Genomic DNA, 14,756 nt, shown 5'->3' on the forward strand with positions numbered 1-14,756 from the left:
TCATTGAATCCGGGAGAAGGGAAGTAGGAAATCGATTGAAGGATGGAGTGTTGCAATTTTCATGCTAATTTTCCGAAACAAATTTAACGTGTATTTTTGAAGAAAAAAAATAGGTATTGTACAAATAAATCTAAGTAAATGAATCCGTCATAATAAGCTTGCATACTTTTGCGCGTAGTTTTATTTGATTGAATTACCAATTCATAGTTTTTTTTAGCATTAATACGTCCAATTGTTCACGCGTTAAACAAGAAAAAACTCAAATAGGCTCTTAATTCGTATATTCACGTGCGGAAACAGAAATTTTCACCGTTTACATAATTGCACAATCAATGCAGCATAAAAGTTACAAAAGCTGACTTTCAAACCAGGATAAAAGTTTCTTGACGGAAAAGATTGTCTTTAAATTTTATTTTAAGAGCAAAAAAACAATTCAAATGAAGACAGCAATTCAAAATGACTGAAACAGCACCAGTCAAAAGGCAATTTTTATCAATTCATTAATTCATAAGCCCTCACGTAATTTATTAACCATCATACTAAGATGACTTTATTTTTGCTTTAGATTTTTGACAGATCATTGCAATTATAGACCTACATAGAAAATATACAATGTATAGGAACAATATACTCAAAAATACGATCACAGAGATAATGTCCAAGCAGAAGAACTCGAAAAGAGAGGCATCTGCGGTTGATGGCCTCAGGTGAGTTGCTCCGTGTCTAGCCACATGCTCGACCCAAAATAATGCTTGGTCCATGGCTCGCGAGGTAAAGTCGTGGGAAATTGCCGAATGTCTCTTCATGTTCTTGGTATATCTGTAAAAGGTGCACTTATTTACCAAAAAATATTGAGGAATGATTGGGTGATTGAGACTTCCATCAAAACTACAAAGAATCATATTGGTCCGCTACAGAAAAAAACGCTTTAGGGTCACAACATCGGTTATCGGATTATTCAAAGATCATAAAGATGATAGAGTTTATTTTCAACTAGGTAACAATTTGCGCTTCCCGGTATGTATGTTGCCTAAGTAGCAAAATTGAAGGCGAATCTCAAGTGGGCGATAAATTTTAAGTATGTTTGCGCATGTTTTAATGGTTTTATGACTATTTTATGGTGCGAGATTCGTGTTTGTTTGTTTAATAAAAGGAGGGCTTGAAAGACAAGGCTTATAAAGGCAATTTCTGCTTTCTTGACAAAGACGTGTTTGAAGTTTCGAAATTACATGGATCCTTATGGCGGAAAGAAAGTTGAAACTGACCTTTTAATTTTTAAAAATTGGAATTTGGGAGCTAATTTTTGACAGACTATGTATTAAGACTAATTGGGCCGCATTTAGCAAAAATGGAACCAGCCAGATTACAGTGTTTTCAAAATCGTGCAATTCTTTTTTCTTTTCAAAAATACTCAATTTATGTGCAGTCTCTAATTTACACAATTAATTTCCATTTAAATAAACAATTGTTTTTGGTAGGAAGCAAAATCATTCGCTTTTCTGAGAGATTTTTCAGATCTTTACGAAGAGGCCACATTTTTACAACACTGTAATGGCGCTGATTCTTTTTTGCTGAATGCAATCTAATTATATACTTTGGATCATAATATCTCTATTTTTTCAAAAACTGTACTTATGCGCATTGTCTTCAAGCTCTTCAAATTACTATACGCGGTCAGCGGGGCGATTATTGAAATGCTATCGACTGTACATCGCCGCTTTGTTGTGCCGCGCCATCGACTAAGCATATGCTTAGTCGATGGCGCGACACGACAAAGCGGCGACATACAGTCGATATCATTTCAATAATCGCCCCGCTGGCAGGTATGTTGTCTATGCAGCACAATTGAATTTCAGATGGACAATAATGCTGCTGCTCTGAGGAGCCTCTTTGAATTTAAGCTAATCATATTTTTCACAAAATTTACATCTCTCTTAAATAGCTGAACAAATAATTTACAACGCTTGTAAGAACAACGTACAGGACCAAAGTAATAAAAAATCAAAAAAGATCGTGCCCACATGTAAAATTTGATTGCTTTTCAACGTTGCCAAAACGCAAGTAGGTATTTTTGTTTATCTTTTTACCTTAATATACTGTTTCGGAGCAAAGTGTATTATGACTTACTTGTCGTCGTAGAGCACAGCTTGAAGGGCTGCCTTTATGTCCTCGTAAGAGTCAAGATTTTTCGGCAGTAGCTGAGTTCCGATACCTGCGTCTACCATTTTGAGGACATTGTTAGCATGATCTCCGTAGAAAGGGACTCCCACAAGAGGAACGCCGTAATGAACTGCCTCTTGAAAACTTTGGAGCCCACCTTGCGTGATAAAAGCTTTGACTTTCGGATGAGCTGTGGCATAATAATTGTAAAATGTCTAAGAAAAACGAAGCAAAGATGAGCAATGGGCTTCTAGACAACTTATGTATTAAGGCACTATGACATGATGTATCTTACATTAGGAATTTCAAGAGAAAAACGGATCACTTAAAGGAGAATCAGGAAAACGACCCCTTAACCAGATATAGGTGCTTACAAATGCCAAAAATGCGAATGATCACGCAAATCACGCAAGTGACGCAGTGACACAATGTCACCAATTTTCAATTTTGGATCTGTGCCAAAAAATATTAATTAATCTCTCTTTTAGGAGTTAGATCCCGAACTTTCGTCATGTGAGTGGTTTTCAACACATTATTTTGGAGAGAAGAAGGGTGAAATTTGTTTTCCATTTGAAGTTTAGACCTTGCATGATGACCCATTTCACTTCTTTTTTCTTCTACCTTGCAATCGCTTTGAGCGTCCATCAAAAATAATACGGAAAATCTTTCATTATAGTGGAAACATTTGTCACCAAAGTGTATGAAACATTCTGGAAAATGATCTCTGTATTTTTCCGCCGATCTTTTTTACAAAATAGAAAAGATAGAGGGGTCAGCATTATCATCCATAAGTTTTTTCTTTTTTTTAATATTTAATTTTTCATCCGTGCGATCCATAATAATGGCGTTTTCAAAATATCCCCTCAAAATTGCGAACAGAAGTATTCTGATAATGGTATATGGATGGAAGAGGAACCATCAAATGTTTGTAATGTGCTTTGTTTTCTGAAAAAAAAACTAAATGTGGCAAAAATTCACAATGGCTGTCAGGGTGGATTTCTGTAGATTTTCATTTTGGGAATTTTTTTTCCTTCAAAAAAAATTTTACAGTAGGTAATCCACAAAGCATTTTTTAGAAGTAGTATACTATGTAGAATCATATTTAAGTGGAGGGGTCAACTTCTGTAGGGCCAATTTTTTTTTTTTTGCTTGTAAGTGAACGAAAAAAGTCTACTTTGTCAACTCCAGCCAGTCTCATTTCACATCCTGTATTTAGTACTTGCAAGGCTTCTTTCCTTCAACTTAAGGTTTTTTATTGCTTTTTCAAGTAAGAGAAGTCAAGTGAATAAAAAAATGATGAGGATAATACTTTAAAATGACTTACAAATGGTCATTTTTGGAATTTCAGTACGGAAAAGGCTTAATATTCTGAAAAACACACTTTGATTTTCATCCTCCTAAGAAAAAAAACCAATCGAAGATACTGAAAATGCATTAAAACTCTCAATGATACCCTTAATTAAACTAATCTTCTCATAAAACCGATTTGATTCTTAAAAAAATAGTCTTTACAGCCGTTTTTTCACCGATGGCCGGAGTTGACAGGTAGTACGGAGTTGACATAGATGAAATTACAAAACGAAGTTATTTGAAAAAATAACGAATATTTAACTAAAGACTAAAATCTAATGAACTGGAACAAACAATTGAACAAAAATATTACACGAATGTCAAATAAAGCTCAGTTTTACAACGTTAAACGTCATTGGGCCGGAGTCGACAAGGTCGGAGTTGACATAGACGAAATTACAAAACAAAGTTATTTGAAAAAATAACGAATGTTTAACTAAAGACTGAAATCTAATGAACTGGAACAAACAATTGAGCAAAAATATTACACGAATGTCAAATAAAGCTCAGTTTTACAACGTTAAACGCCATTGGGCCGGAATCGATAAGGTCGGAGTTGACAGAAATGAAATTACAAAAGAAAGTTATTTGAAAAAATAACAAATATTTTACTAAAGACTGAACTCTAATGAACTGGGACAAACAATTGAACAAAAATATTACACGAATGTCAAATAAGAGCTATGTTTTACAATGTTAAACGTCATTGGGCCGGAGTTGACATAGGTGAAATTATAAGACAAAGTTTTTTGAAAAAATAACGAATATTTAACTAAAGACTGAAATCTAATGAACTGGAACAAACAATTGAACAAAAATATTACACGAATGTCGAATAAAGTTCAGCTTAATAACGTTAAACGTCATTGGGCCGGAGTTGACAAGGTCGGAGTTGACGCGGCCGGAGTTGACATTTGAGTGTTTTTCGCGGGAAAGAAAGTGTCCACGATGCAGAATACAAACAAAACCGATTGTTTTGAGGTTCGATCGTGCAGGTACATCATATACTGAATTATATCACTGGCGCCACTTCCCCAGTATGAAATTTTAACATAAATGGAGTTGACAGTTTCAAATTACCATTTTTAGAAATCCAAATATTTGATGCAGAAAAGGTTTACTTATGTTTATCAAAGCAGTGTTTCCGATAGCCCGGGACCTCCAACTCTTGAAAAAACACCAAAACGATGGCTACCCTGCGCGCGCACTATCAGCTATTTGCTCCGGAATGCGCGAAAATAGCTCCGCCGGAGTTGACACCAAAGCTAGCGACACAACTTTCTATGTATGGTGCACGTTCCCCTGACTTTTAAATAGTTTTCTAACAATTTTTCAGTAGACCCCATCTATTCAACAATTTAAATAAAGCATCAAAATTGTGCAGGACTCCGCCAAAAAGTCAGCAGAACAGTTCTTGTGTTCGAATTTAGCCTGGCGACATTAGCCGGAGTTGACATTCGCACTATTAAAAAAATTCCCGAAAGTATGCTTCGGCATTTAAAGTAGATCTAACAATTTTTTAAGATTGCCAAGACCTACCGAAGTGTAAAAAAAAATAAGTTAGACATATTCCGTAGATTACCGCCTCGAAATCATCCGGCGACAGCAAAATGAAAATCTACAGAAATCCCCCGTCACCTGGATGGGCTATATGGCACTACCGTTCGCCTACGCGCCTGACGGCCGGATTGCTACGTGCGGGGACGATGCGGAGTCCTACGGACATGAAAACCGTAAGTCGCGGCCTCGAGCGGCATAGGCAGCTTGCGCTCTAGGCGCTACTTACGGGCTGGACGGCCGGAGCTCTGCGCGCCGCCGCTGTCCGCGACGTGGTGGATTTTTTCGGAACTACAGCTGAAAATTCACCATTAAAGTACATACTTAGAAAAGAAAAACTTTCCAGCAAAGTTTTAAACATTGAGTGAATTATCTTGTGTCAATTTCTGAACAAGATTTTTTTTCTTTCCTTCTTTTTAAAATAGGTATATATTTCTTTGTTGATAGTTCATAACAATTTAGTTTCAGGAAAGTGATGGATAATTCAATGTCTAAGAAAGAAAAAGAGCATATGAACGTTAGCTTGTTGATCATGTTTCAGATATCAAGAGAGATTTGAACTCCTTGGCTGATAGTTCAGCAAGTCAATTTGAGAAAAGAGATGAATCTTAGAGAAGAGATGATGCTTATTGAGAAAGAAAATCAGCATATGAATGTTAGCTTATTCATCGTGTAGAGATATCAAGAGAAATTTTCAAAAACCTAACTTTAATGTTGCAAGCCTTCGTAGAAATAAATAAAGCACTGGGGAAGCACTGGAAGGAACAAATGTAGATAGATCAAAAATTCATGCTACCTATTTTAAATGTAGAACAGACTGTCCAAGGTATGATAAATTGCTAAAACTCATTGCAGCGAAAAATGTAAATTGAAAAATCATTTTTATCACTTGGCAGCCCGTTCTCAATAAATGTAATTACTTTCACTCAATGAGAATTCAGCATTTGTCAAAAACAAAACCTGGTTCATCCCTCAATAAAAAATACGAATGCAAAGTAGGAAATCACCCAAATGATTAACAAAGGAAAAGCACAGGCGTAGGTCTAGGTACTTACAGATTTTTACTCCTTACGACTAGAAAAGCTTCAGAATCTTGAAAATGAGGTTGAGAATATTTCAAAGTGTAAATTCAGTAGTAAAAGTTGACAAAACTTCAAGATATAACTCTCCGCAATAACTACCGGATACAATTTCCACAAAATATTAGCGAAGAAATATACCACCGAAAATTGTCACACTTGTTAAAATTGTAGATCTTCCCTTCAGCAAACTGAAGCGCGATTCACACAAAATTTTACCACTATTACAGTACACTGAGCTCCCTAGAATTGGGATATGGAATCAGAGAGATATTCACAGCAACAATGTTTGCACTGGCTCTTATCGGATAATCAACGCAGGCAAGATTGGCTTATAGCTTCCGCTGGCGGACAGCTATTTTGGCAACAGAGAAGGGAGGTGTTGGATGTCGGAGAGTGAAATACTACCTACTCTCAATTGAAAACATTTAAGTATAAGCCAGAGATTAGATTGAAATGGAATAAAAAATCAACCCAATCTTATGAGCAAGCAAAGGTGGCACAATGAAGTTGCAATCGGTAAATAGACATTCTTGTGTCTACATTATCAGTATTTTAGTGTGGCGGTAATTTACTCTGTGGGAAGATGCGTGGCAGGTAATTGATTGCTTTTCTTGGATTTAAGTTCTTTCCCTTAGTAGGGGGAAAATAAGTGAATTGCAAACGAACTTACAGGAGGAGAGGATATGAGCTCAGTGTGTAGGTAAAACTGACAATTTTCACTTAACTCTCGTCGCATTTCCGAAAGTATTTGACAAGCGTTATCACACAGAACTTTAGAATCAATCGTGCACCGCACAGAATCAAGAAAATATATCGAAAACCTCCAAAATTAAACGAAAAACGAACACACGTAATGAGCAATGACCAACAATGACAAGCAATTTACTAGATTCTAACCTCAATAAACAACGCTGAGTGGTGGCTGCGATCGCTCCCGAAAATGTTCAAGGCTGGCGGCAACTTTAAATTCACGCACTGAATAACATTGACGTAAAATATTATAATTTTCTGCGAATATACACGTAGCCGTCTCAATTTTAATCTGATGGTGACGCCATTTTCCGAAAACTGAATCTCACCTCACTGCCAACGGCCGTGGAAGCGGTTGGCTCCGATCCTGAAACCCGTAACTTACGCTCGGCTCCTAACCGGTCTTACGGCCATGAAGGCCGCGCGGGGTCCACGGGACACCGGCCGCTGGGTCCAGTACTAGCTGGCGCACAGCGCGTTAACGCCGGGATCACCAGTGTCCAGAGCAACCGGGTCACAGGGCCGTAGTTTTTTTTTTGAGTGTAAAGTTTAGCAATTAGAAATAATTATCTTTGGCTCATTTTAAAGACGAAATATGTTTGTTCCACTCTTTTATGCAGATAAGTGTTTTTCGGATGATTCACAAATTGCAGGTATTTATTGCGAAATGCAGTCCAATTATTACCTAGAACACTATGTTGTGGAATCCACTTTTGAGCTAAAATATTGTTTGATTGTCCTGGAATTTCTTCATCCGCCTCCCACTTCCAAAGGACTCGATAACCTAGTGGTTGCAGTTCTGCAAATAATTTTAAGAAATTAGCCAATATATTTGCATCTAAAGATTTGCCCCTCATATTGCATCCAAGACTGAAGTAAATGACTCCTTTTTCAGCCCCATCAAGCCAGTTTTGTAAATTCTGTAACAATGACAAAAATGAAAGGGGAATCAGACTTGCACGATTTTTCAATGAAGTGGAATGAATGCAGATGCTAAGACAGTATTCTGTCTGTCAAAAATACATGTTTGGTCCTTAGATTGCCTCCGCAGTTAATTTTACACCCTGGGAATGTAACCTCAACTGAAGAGGCAGTGTGGTTAGCATGTAAGAATCACAAAAGACACTACTTAAGACATCCTAGTTGATAATACACTACTATTATTTTCTGTCAACAACTACAGTATCAACATACTGTACGTGTGCTTTATAATGCTAACAGGTTCGATGAGGTTTTTCCGACTAAAGGTGAGACATATTTCATGAATGTTCGGAAAACGGAGGATTTTGCACGGCAACTTATGATGCAAATATTTCGACCCTGGTGTGAGCTGTGAAGTATCGCGCTAAATTTAAGGCGTTTTCGACCAGTGACAGCAGTTTAGACGTAGCCACAGCTACTCGTTTCTAGTAGTATATGGATAGTATAAACCCGCATTCTTCCCATCATTTCTTTGAGGACGAGTCAGGGCCCATCAAGATATGATACATCTGAAAGAACATTTTCAGAATTATGAAGACTAAGTGTATGTCCATGAATAGATGGATTTCGTGGCTACGTCATGGTTCAATTCTAAGCAAACACATAACATTGTCTCTGATTCACACCTTTTGCGCCATGGTGATAAAATGAGTTCGAGTGTCTCTTGCAATCAAAATTTAAACTGTAAAAACGCCTACCTCGGTTTGCGACGATAAAGACTCCGTGTCTTAATTTATTTTTTAAATGGAAAAATACTCTACGTAATTTGCGAACTTCTTTGAATTTTTTTCTCTGCGTAATGGTTCTTTCTCCTTTGATTTAATAAGATGTTAGCAGGGATATTGAAACACCGCAAACGAAATACGTCTTTTTGCAATTTAATAGTAACTTAGGTTTTTAATGTAAATGTTTTTGAATTTCTTACCTGCGGTAGTTTCTTCAGTGGCTTAAAATGCAAAGGACCTGTTTCGATGACATTCGGTCCAAGAAGTCGCGGGTAAAAATACATCGGATTGGATGCTATCAAAGTCAAACTGCTCCGAGACCTCCATCCACTCGCAATATTCTCAAACCCGGGGCCATAGAACTCTCTACAAAACCTCGACACAGCTTTGTCCAGGTGTTTGAACAGGTCACCTGTGACGTAGTAATGAGCGATCCAGTTGTCCACTTTCTGCAATAAAGACATGCGGTCGGTGTAGGCACTGTAATACCCCGGTAAGAAAGAGAGGTGCTCGATGCTACCGAGGGCCCCCTCTGTCATGAACTCGGTCATTAGTGACGTCATGGTGATGATCGGGGCGGATTTCGTGGCGTTCCTTAGAATGGCACACGCGTATGGAAGGAAAAACGCCTCTGCGATGACGAGATCGAAGTGAATTTGCTCTGACGTCACGCGCCTGAAAACAATGATGGATCAATTGCGGGTAAATTAGTGAGTGACTATCGATGGCTAAAGCATGACACCACGTATCACTATTGCGGTATTTCAAATCTCCTCTATTGGTTTATATTTTTTAAAAAGAACAAGTGAGCTGTAAAGCTTGAAATTCATACAGAATATTCTAATATGAGACAGGAAAAATCTTGGAAGTTTTCAAAAAATTACGTTGACTGCTTTCAAAGGAAAAAATAAAGTAAGACTGGAAGTCTAGAAAGTCGCAAACGGAGGGTACGTGGACGTGGTCTCACTTTAGCCATCGGTATACTGATCAGTCAAGATAGAGCTTTGTACATAGAGGAAAATTAGGCTTTCATCCTGTGTCATTATATTTTTCAATGCACTTAAGTACACACGCGTTTCGAAAAACCACACTGGAAAAATGGCTTGGAAAAACTCGTTAGGTATTTTAATTTAAAACAAAATTCTCTCTGATTTGAGAGCTTTTTTAGTAGATTAGAAACTTAAAACAACTCTTCTTTTAAAGGAAGCAAAAATACACCGAAAAAAAGGATGCTGACTTACCATTCTGGATGTAAAAAAGTGTGCGACAACTCTGAGCTAACCGTGACACCAGTTAGCTTTACATATTGACATTGCTATATAGTAACTGCTGAGGCGGATTAACTCAGCGTTTTGTGAATCGTCGCACACTTTTTTACATCCAGAATGGTAAGTCAGCATCCTTTTTTTTTCGGTGTACGTAGTTTTTAGTAAAAAAAATGTATTCTCAATTAAAAAGAGTTCTTTCCTTTTTCAAATGCAAATGAGTTTTTTTTTTTTTTTTTTTTTTTTTCTTAATTCCAAGAAAATTATTGCCATCGGGAAAAATCATGTTTAGGTACCATTGTACTCTAGTCTGAACCTTGTCTAGCCACCCGTTGGTGAAGATACGAGTATTGGAAATATTGAATTGCATTTCTTTTATTTGAACTTATTAAAATCTCATCACCCTAAAACGTGCAGAAAAATTTGATATAATTGCCCTCCGATTCTCACCGATCGAATTGCAAAAATGCTTCACTCAAGAGTTGCCTCCGCGGAATATCAGCAAACGCTTTCCATACTTTCGGAAATTCCCATTTAGACCAATGGCGCTGAAAATTCACCACCTCCTCGTCAGCATTATTCTCATCCGGGATGTATGCGTAAGCGAACGACGTATTTACGTAGGTATAGTTATCGTGTTTTTCCAACCCCTGGAGCAAAAATCGAAATTAAATAGGAATATAAATGCGTGAACATTGTTAAATGATCATCTGCGGGCAAAGAGCTGTATAGTCTAGAGTACCTTTATAGGGAGAGTATGGACAACTCAATTTATGTAGCTCTTAGGGCCCAAAAGGGCGACAACCTGAAAAACGAACATCACTAGAAAAGTGCCGCTGCCAACTTCGAGTTGTAGCGCACTTACAATGCTGTTTCGGGGGAAAATGTTGTGTGAGCTTTCAGACAAGGTCAAATTTCCTTTGATAAATAAGAATTTACAGGAAAACTTGTGAATATTATTTTATCACTTTCGCAGAAAATTTAATTTCAATTAAACAGTCAATGTATGACAATTTTAAAGGATAGTAACCCGAACTGTCTTAAAAATAAGTGGAAAAATTTGGGAACGTCGAAATCTCCATGTGGCGCTTTTTCTTTAACACGATAGTATAAAATGATTATAAGTTTGTAAGATGGTATTAACGCCTTTTTATAGCTTGTAGATAACTTGGAGTACATTTTGGTATAAGGAACCACTATTTCTGGCCCATTTTAGAAACAACATACATGCCATCGGTTTCCCTATGCATGTATGTTCTTTTATGAGAGAGCCAGAGATAATGGTTCCTTAGGTATTGCAAAATTTAATCCAGTTTATTGTTGGAAAATAAAGGAGAATACTTACGGGAACTGCATTTGGACTGATAACATAAAGCTCATGGCCTTTTTTAACGAGTCTCTCTGTTAAAGCCATGATACCCTGCTGGTGACTAAGGGAAGGAAAAGGATACAGCACCAGGATTTTAAAAGCATCCAAAGACGCGCTCATTAAAATTAAAATTACATAAAAATGTAGGAAAATCATCGTGAATAAAGAATGTGACCCGTATCTTCTTTTCAATTACTTACACCCCCCTCACGACATGAGACAACCTTTTTTAAACCGTCAAGAAATTTTCACCTTTGATTTTTGGAATAGATCGGCTTAAAATATAGGAGAATTCTGAATGATTTTGACTGCACTTTGTATTATCGCGTTCTTGAAAAGTTAGTCTCGCAATAATCAGGTGATTTATTTAAGGTGTTTTCAGGTCAATACCGCGCGTATAAATACATTTGCAGCACCATTAACTATTTTGACCGAAATTTGGATTGGTGGTATCCGTTTAATCGTTCCAAAATTTGCTAACAGACACTTGTATTTGAAGCACTCAGTGAAGACGACATCGACACAGAATGATTTGAGCAATCCGCACTATGCAGCAATCTCAGTTTTATTCAACACATCATTTGGAAAAAGACGACAAGTACATGCATATTGCCAAAAGTCTCCATTCTTATATATGAGTAGGTATTATTAGAGACACTCAACTCTAACAAGGTACTCGAGGCTGGAGGTAAACAATGTGTGCATCGTAGAGTATAGATAAGAGTACATGTACCAATCGTACGACTCCAGCAATTATTGATCTTGACACCACTCACCACTCATGATAACCTCTAAAACAGCTTCCACGTCACGTACTAACGGATTTGTGGTAACAATAGATGAAGCACCTTATCTTCAGCGCGGCGTTCGCCGAATTTCTTCAGTGACGTGGCATTTGTCGACGTGGCAATTGTGGGTGTAATGAAGCTGATACTCTGAGAGTAAATAAGGAAAACATGTTAGACTTGAGAGACTGTTTCAGTCTGTCTCTTGACCACACGGTGCGTTCCAAAAGTTCAAAGAAGTTGAAGTGTGCTCAAGTGTGTTTCAAAGAACTATTTGATGCTTTAAAAATCGAGGATGAATCGTTGTGAGATTGTTTGAGGGGCTTCGAGGACAAGGCGCATAGGTGCAGTTTTCAATTGAAAAATTGAGATATTCATAAACTCAACTGAAACTAGCATGAAAGTATGATCTGCGAAAAACCAACAACTAAAATCCAACTCAAAAGCATCAAAAAGTGAGTTTAAACTTCCTTTCTTCCATAAGGCTCCCTGTAATTCCAAAACTTTTGACACGTTTCTTTAGAGATATCAAAAACTGCACTTTTGCGTCATGTCCTCCAAGCGACTAATTTCATGTTTGAGGGTTTGACAGCACCGCGAATAATCGCGGATAATCGAATCGCGAATAATCGAAATTTTGCTATTAATCTGATTCTACTGAAGTATCAGACTCCTAATTAGACTTCATTTTAACGTATTCATGCTATAAGGAACTATGTTACTCGCAAAACCTTTGCACATAGTTCATTTTAGTTCATACGTCCATTTTGTCATTTGGGACTATAATTTCTGGCCCATACATAAAAAACCTTTCTCATAAGTAAACTAGTAGCACATAATAAATGTGTTGCATCTACTATTAATGAGCTAAAATTGGGATCCTAATTGCAAAATGTGGTTGAACTTCCGCCCTCTCGATCATAATTTTCCTCGCAACAGTCACCAAAGTGCCTCCAATCGAGTGAGTGACCCAGTCATTTTCTAGCTCCTTAAAAAGACACTTAAGTCGGGAATGATTCGTGACAATGGACTTGAAAGATTAACTTTCACTCACTATCCAAAATCCCTCAGGTAGGAAAGGAAGTCCCTCAGTCCGCGGGAGAAGGGGGTGAGCACAATGGCCATGAAGGATGAAGGGGTGGGGGGTCGCGTTTTTGAATTCGATGCACAATGAGTTCCTGTTCATTATATCCTCAAATTTGGAAAGATCGGAACTGAATGGCTATTCACGATTGTTGCCAGTTCATCTAAATTTTCGGGATTTTCATCAACTATTACAGGTTGTCCTAAGTTTGACCGATAGAATTTCATGGGGTGATTCTTCAGCTTAAAGTAAGACTTTTCTATTACTTAGATTATCGACTCTGAAGATGAATCCCACGAGACCACAACCCCGTCCAACCCCCGAAAATATCCGGGTTTTTTTTTTTTTTTAAAAAAAAAAACAAATTCTGGGAACATAGCACTGTATAGGTCAAACGTCATAAAGCTAACGTCAACTGAATGGGTTTTGAAGCATCAACTGTACTGCGGTCACTATAGAGCTTGGAGTAACTTATAGTAAATGTACATCAGTTGAGTTTTTGAGGGTTCTTCGGAGAGTTCTCACCTCATAATTAGTCATATTTTTTGTTGAGACCCGAAAAACTAACCCCGAAAAGGGAACCACCATAATTTTGGACCTGAAATTAGGATTTAGCGTTAAAAATTACTAAGAGAAGATTTGTATGACAACTGATTAAATAATGTCCCAGAGTTAGAGAAAAACAGCCTTTTTTTAAATTTGGGGAGTATTGAGTTATATGTTTCACTTATAGAGCACATATACACTGGGGAAAAATCTTATTTTGAAATGAAAATTCGTCCCTTGTAATTCCGTTGGTTAAACGAGAGATACCCTGCCATGTAAAATAAAAATTTTAAACTGAACATTCCCCTGCACCGATGCACGGTATATCTCGGAAATTTACCTTTACTCTTATTTTCCGATAAATAATCCACGATAGCGCAAAAAGAAAAGCGTCGGTTGCACGGGGATCGAACTCCGTTTCTTACGAGACACCAACGTTTTCAGTTGGCAGATTATTAAAATTGATATCTAAAGCGATAAATGGTAATGTAGCGATCCTTTTGATTGGAACAGGTAGTTGTAATAGACTAAGGGGGAATGCAGTGGACTAACTGAAGGGTCTCCAATGGATTTTCTGATGGGTTAGTTGGTCTGTCCCTTACCCTCTTCGTCTCTTAGAACCACCCGCTTCCACCAATACAGGAACCCTCAATTTTCCTTGCGTAATTTTATGTCCAACGCTTTGTCTATCAATTTCAATAGTTAGCCATAGAAATCGTACTTCGGTTCACACTGCGGGAGTTTCCAGTAAGGAACATAAATATTAGCACGGCTAACAAAAACTTTGGTCACTTGAAAATTCGGTTACCTGGACTAAAAAATAGAGTTCTATGCCGTTGTGTTCAGGTGGGTTTCATTTTTAACAGCGTGGGTTCTCTCCAATTTTCGGACGGACTGGCATCGGCGCTGTTCCTCGAAAAAGATCAGCTCACAGATATTGACATCCTAATGATGTAGTTTTCTCAAACTCGGAATAGTAGAGAAGAGGGGGGGGGGGCGGCTAGAAAGCCGCGGGTTGCCAGGGTCAGTTCATTCAAACGTGTGAATTTTAGGGGGGACGGAGGGGGCCTTTGTTCTGGCCCTGACTTCATTGACGTTTCGG

At 37.7% G+C, this 14,756-nt stretch overlaps 1 protein-coding gene across 1 annotated transcript; it reads right to left on the minus strand.

Annotated features, from left to right (window-relative positions):
• Positions 1-266: 266 nt before the first annotated feature.
• On the minus strand, positions 267-11,947 carry LOC109039028 (UDP-glycosyltransferase UGT5). The gene is made up of 6 exons (XM_019054348.2): positions 11,216-11,947; positions 10,321-10,520; positions 8,806-9,280; positions 7,585-7,819; positions 2,128-2,350; positions 267-819 (listed from the first exon to the last, which is right to left on the minus strand). The coding sequence occupies exons 1-6, from the start codon at positions 11,393-11,395 to the stop codon at positions 540-542; spliced, it is 1,593 nt and encodes a 530-aa protein (XP_018909893.2). The 5' UTR covers positions 11,396-11,947; the 3' UTR covers positions 267-539.
• Positions 11,948-14,756: the final 2,809 nt, after the last annotated feature.

Source organism: Bemisia tabaci, chromosome 9, assembly GCF_918797505.1.
Source record: "Bemisia tabaci chromosome 9, PGI_BMITA_v3".
Taxonomy (NCBI): Eukaryota; Metazoa; Arthropoda; class Insecta; order Hemiptera; family Aleyrodidae; genus Bemisia; species Bemisia tabaci.

What these genes read in the sequence shown, in the direction of transcription:
- LOC109039028 (XM_019054348.2), bottom strand. Translation starts at nt 11,395, where the DNA reads ATGATTTTCCTACATTTTTATGTAATTTTAATTTTAATGAGCGCGTCT. An exon ending in GCATTTTTGCAATTCGATCG is followed by an intron (nt 9,281 to 10,320) that starts GTGAGAATCGGA and finishes CATTGTTTTCAG; the next exon opens with GCGCGTGACGTCAGAGCAAA. An exon ending in TCCACAACATAGTGTTCTAG is followed by an intron (nt 2,351 to 7,584) that starts GTAATAATTGGA and finishes ATTATGCCACAG; the next exon opens with CTCATCCGAAAGTCAAAGCT.